The 5,257-nt window shown below is 31.1% G+C and overlaps 1 protein-coding gene across 1 annotated transcript in view; it reads left to right on the forward strand.

Annotated features, from left to right (window-relative positions):
* Positions 1–4,559, forward strand: part of LOC108690646 (endoribonuclease Dcr-1) — an 11,600-nt gene extending 7,041 nt beyond the window's left edge. Inside the window, exons 16-23 of the mRNA XM_018198039.1 lie at positions 50–228; positions 301–554; positions 755–1,965; positions 2,026–2,598; positions 3,096–3,327; positions 3,407–3,627; positions 3,845–4,010; positions 4,092–4,559. Of these exons, the coding sequence (XP_018053528.1) occupies positions 50–228; positions 301–554; positions 755–1,965; positions 2,026–2,598; positions 3,096–3,327; positions 3,407–3,627; positions 3,845–4,010; positions 4,092–4,342 (3,087 nt within the window). The 3' untranslated portion in view covers positions 4,343–4,559. The remainder of the gene's footprint in view (positions 1–49; positions 229–300; positions 555–754; positions 1,966–2,025; positions 2,599–3,095; positions 3,328–3,406; positions 3,628–3,844; positions 4,011–4,091) is intronic.
* The last annotated feature ends 698 nt before the right edge of the window (positions 4,560–5,257 follow it).

Genomic DNA, 5,257 nt, shown 5'->3' on the forward strand with positions numbered 1-5,257 from the left:
CATGTGTCATCTTATGATCTTTTGCGATACATTTTTTACTTCTTTCTAGTATTTCTATGTAGCGGAAATATGCACAAACTTAAATCCAAAGTCTTCTTTTCCTGGACATGATTATAGTACTTTTGAAGAATATTACTATAAGAAATATGGCATACAAATACAAAATTTAGAACAATCGTTATTAGATGTGGATCATACATCAGCTAGACTAAATTTTTTAACTCCTAGGTGAAGCCTGTGAAACAAGTATTTATTGAGGCATTCATTTAAACAAACAATTTAATTATTTATTCATTTTAGATATGTAAATCGCAAAGGTGTTGCATTGCCTACAAGCAGCGAAGAAACCAAACGCGCAAAAAGAGAAAATTTAGAGCAGAAGCAGATTCTTGTTGCTGAATTATGCGCCATTCATCCTTTTCCAGCATCTTTATGGAGACAAGCGGTCTGCTTACCCTGCATATTGTATAGAATTAATGCTTTATTACTTGCTAATCAAATACGATGTCAAGTGGCATATATGATAAATTTAGGGCAACAAAATTTGAATTTAGGTATGCAATCGCTTGGAATTTGCATATACTATGCATATATATATTTGTTTATACCAATATATATATATATATATATATATATATATATTGTTTTGAGAAGACATTTCAGTAAAGATAGAAGATTAGAGAAGTTCTTCTAACAATTAAAATAATGACTTGAGTGAGATTAATATTTACAGTTATTTGATAAATTATTCTAGATTTTGAATGGCCGGCGTTAGATTTTGGATGGAGCTTGGCAGAGGTATTAAAAAGATCAAAGGAAACAGAGAAAATGAAGCAGGCTAAAAATGAAAATACACAAGACGACTCATCTTCGAACAGTATAGACATCAGTAAATGTCAGAATACAATATCTGGCCAAGATACAAATAATAAACAATACACATTGAGCAATGAGATTGAGAAACAAATAAAACTGGAATCCGACAACGTACGAACCGATGAAGAAACAGAAGAGGATATTGCCGATGAGCAAAAGGATGATGAGCTGGAGATTGGTACATGGTCAAACGACATGGCATGGTCAAACGATGTGACTATGAGTATGGATTATGATGCGGATAATATGAAATCGTTTCCTCTAAATGTGACAGTCTTGCCACAAGATTTCGGTTGGAATGATATTCGATATGGTTCGCCAACGTATGAATCTGATTTTGATGGTTACGAATCAGATGACATATATAGCGATGGCTTTGCCGATACATCTGACGAGAGTGAGGATGAAAGTAGAGGCTTGAAGATCTCTTATATGGGTGAAAATGTCGCCGAAGCTGTAGAAGACGAGAAACAAATATGTAAGCAGGAAATTAACAAAAAGATCTTGGATCTTTTGGAGACAGAAAAGAATTTTGATAATAACTTTTGGATGTATGCAGAGAAAGACGAAGAGTTATTACTTGTAAAACATAAGGAAGCGCATTATGAGTTCGCCAAGAGAAAAGAACATGATATAATGATCGATGGTACTTTTATTTCTTATAATTCTGAAATTGCAATTAAAAGGAAGAATTCATCGAGTTGCCAAATTGAAAATAAAGAACCGAATTTTAAACACAAAGGTTATATAGAAACTGTTGTAAAAAAATTTACTGACCAAGTATTAAATAGGAAGCCTACTGTACCTATTTGCATGATAAAAAAAGAGATTAACAAGCCAAATGAAAAAAATTATTTAAATAACGATCTCTTTAGTTTTGATTATCAACCGGAATTAAAAGGTCATTCAGGACCAAGTCCTAGTTTGATCCTTCAAGCTTTAACAATGTCAAATGCGAATGACGGCATTAACTTGGAGCGATTGGAAACGATTGGTGACTCATTTCTCAAATATGCTATAACTACATATTTATATTGCACTTATGACAATATTCACGAAGGGAAGCTCAGTCACTTAAGATCAAAACAGGTACGTTATGATTTACTCAGTAACACTTGTAATATTTGTCAAATTTCTCATTTGTTTTAGGTCAGCAATTTGAATCTTTACAGACTTGGCAGACAAAAAATGCTTGGCGAGAGCATGATAGCAACAAAATTCGAGCCGCATGACAATTGGCTGCCTCCTTGCTATTATGTCCCCAAGGAACTTGAGCAAGCATTGATCGAATCTGGCGTTCCTTCTGCTCTGTGGAATCAAGCTGACATTCCTACTTTGCAAGCTATGAATCCAACCGAAATAACTCAACTTGTTAAAGAGACTGAGGAAAAACTTGTGATTATGAAAAGTGAATTGGATAAAAACGAAAGTAGGCTGTCAAACAATTTAGATAATTTACGATGCTTCATACCTTACAATTTAATCACGCAGCACAGTATCCCAGATAAAAGTATCGCGGACTGTGTAGAGGCTTTGATAGGAGCATATTTAATTGCATGTGGACCTCGTGGAGCGCTTCTCTTTATGACTTGGTTAGGAATTCATGTTTTGCCTACCGAAGAGGTTTGCGTGATAAGTGAAAATGAACCAGAAGAAAGGATACCTGGTAGTACACCATATGTAAAGGGAGTTAATGCATATGGGGAAATTTCATGGACGCAAGTGAGTAGTTGATTTAAAAAAAAAAAGATCTAGATTCATTTCGAAATTCATCAGAGATGTAATGATAATTAGTAATTCATGAAAAGATTTCTATTGGCAAAAGTGCAAAAATCTGAAGATCTATCGATCTATTTTCGAATTATAAGACATTGAAAAGAAATGGTTTTTCACGCGTAAAATTCCATAAACACAAATAAATAGCGCAATGGAACGAAAATTATTTAAAGTGTGAATATATTTTCTTACGTTTTTAAATATCACACACTGTATGTCTTTATACATACTATATATATCTTTACTACTATAATATATAAAATTACTATTATAATATATAGATATATAACATTTTCTCTTTCTAATTCTTTTTATATATTTATAAGTAATATAGTAATGTAGAACTAATAACATTTAAGTAATATAAAACTAATATCTGGAAAATTAATTCTATATATTTATAAAAACATCTAGAATTTAGTTTTATATTTAAAAAATTTTAGATTTGTTATGGAAAGTTGGAAGAGCCGCAAAATCCATTACTCCGTTACATTCCTGACCCAGAAAGTGAGTTGTATATGATGCTCGACGGATACGAAGAATTAGAAAACAGTATAGGATATAAATTTCATGATAGTAGTTATCTTTTGCAAGCGTTCACACATGCCTCTTACCAACCAAATAGATTAACAGATTGCTATCAACGTTTGGAATTTCTTGGCGACGCTGTATTAGGTATTTTTTTGTATTGGCTAAGTTTTTAATTATTAAATTATAATAATGTGTTTGTTATATCAAAATTACATTTTTTCAGATTATTTAATAACTAGACATTTATACGAGGATTCCCGGCAACATTCGCCAGGTGCTTTAACAGATTTAAGATCCGCTTTAGTCAATAATACAATATTTGCTTCTTTAGCTGTGAGATGCGGTTTTCATAAATATTTTCGTCATCTCTCTCCTGGACTAAGTGTGGTAATAAATCGCTTTGTTAGAATACAGGAAGAAAATGGACATTCCATTAGCGAGGAGGTACAAAGAATTATTATCATTATTATTATCATCGTCATTATCATTATTACTATTATTAGCAAATTCAATATAATTCAGTTAGCAAAAATCGACAAAATACCTTTTTTTTTTAAAAAAAAGTTGTGATTTTGTTGTGTCTAATTGTATATATAAAGCAAACGTTTTTTTAATAGACACACATCTGTAAATGTGTGATAATATACATCGTGCGTTTTAGTATTACTTAATTGGCGAGGAGGAATGTGAGGAAGCCGAAGATGTAGAAGTTCCAAAGGCATTAGGTGATGTTTTCGAATCATTAGCTGGCGCTATTTACTTGGATAGCGGAATGTCTCTCGATGCAGTGTGGAGTGTTTATTACACGATAATGAAGTCAGAAATTGGTAAGACCTTGATAAAAACAATTATTCTTAAACGTTTTAGTATTCCATAAATTTATTAAAGAGATATTGTTGCAATTGCAGAACAATTCAGCACAAATGTCCCCAAATCTCCAATTCGCGAATTATTAGAATTAGAACCTGAAACGGCAAAATTCGGTAGGCCTGAGAAATTGGCTGATGGCCGTAGAGTTCGAGTAACTGTAGACGTGTTTGGTAAGGGTTCTTTTAAAGGAATCGGACGAAATTACAGAATCGCAAAGTGTACAGCGGCTAAATGCGCTTTGAAGAAACTAAAAAGTAGAATACAGAATTATCCGAGACAAAAACTATAATAAAAGTTTGTAAAAGAAAAAATTTATGATAAATTTCTTATTTTCAAATAATTGTTTGGACATTTACGTCTCAAGATTATTATGACGATGAGTATACTTATGAACTTATTACAATGTTTTTACAAAGTAATCTCCCGCTTATACGTTCTAGATAGAACGTATAAGCACAATATAACGACTTGGATTGAAACAACACAAATCTTAATGAAGAAGCTGTTGCATTGAGCCTAATTGTACTAATTATTCCGACAGTGAGTTGGATATAATATGAAATATGAATAAACTATTTACATGTGACTGATAATAAAGTTTAAAGATGGGAGAGATATAGATAACTTGAAATATTTTATTTAGTATTATGCAATGCATCAAATGCAATGTTATCTTTGATAGTCGAATAGATATCTTTTTATCGAATATTGAGATATCGAAGATAATTTTAGATATCGAATTTATATAAATCTATTCTTTAGCATTTCTCTAAAAATTAGACAGTCTTTATTTCATCTCTTTTTACATTCTCTTCGTTTATTCGAGAATATAGCTATATCTTAACATATAAAAGATTTTGAGAACGTATTTTTTTCAGTTCACTTTAGATTTGTTGATTTGCCAAAATATTTTATATAATTGTCATTGTCTCAAAACTCTAGTCATGCTAGCGTTGTTGATCGTTTTATAATCTCTATTTACATTGTATGTATATAATAACAAAATTAATCCGGAAACGGTTCCCATATATAGTGTAAAGTAATCGCGTGTTAAGTTTCATACAAAACTGTTTTATTGTCTTTTGATCGCTTGTTATCAATTTTCCTTGAAATATTTCATAATGGATTTTTGCTAAAAAAATTTTATTTTTAATTTTTTTGTTTTATTTTATACAAAACATTGCAATATATATATATATATATA

Source organism: Atta colombica, unplaced genomic scaffold, assembly GCF_001594045.1.
Source record: "Atta colombica isolate Treedump-2 unplaced genomic scaffold, Acol1.0 scaffold341, whole genome shotgun sequence".
Classification (NCBI taxonomy): Eukaryota; Metazoa; Arthropoda; class Insecta; order Hymenoptera; family Formicidae; genus Atta; species Atta colombica.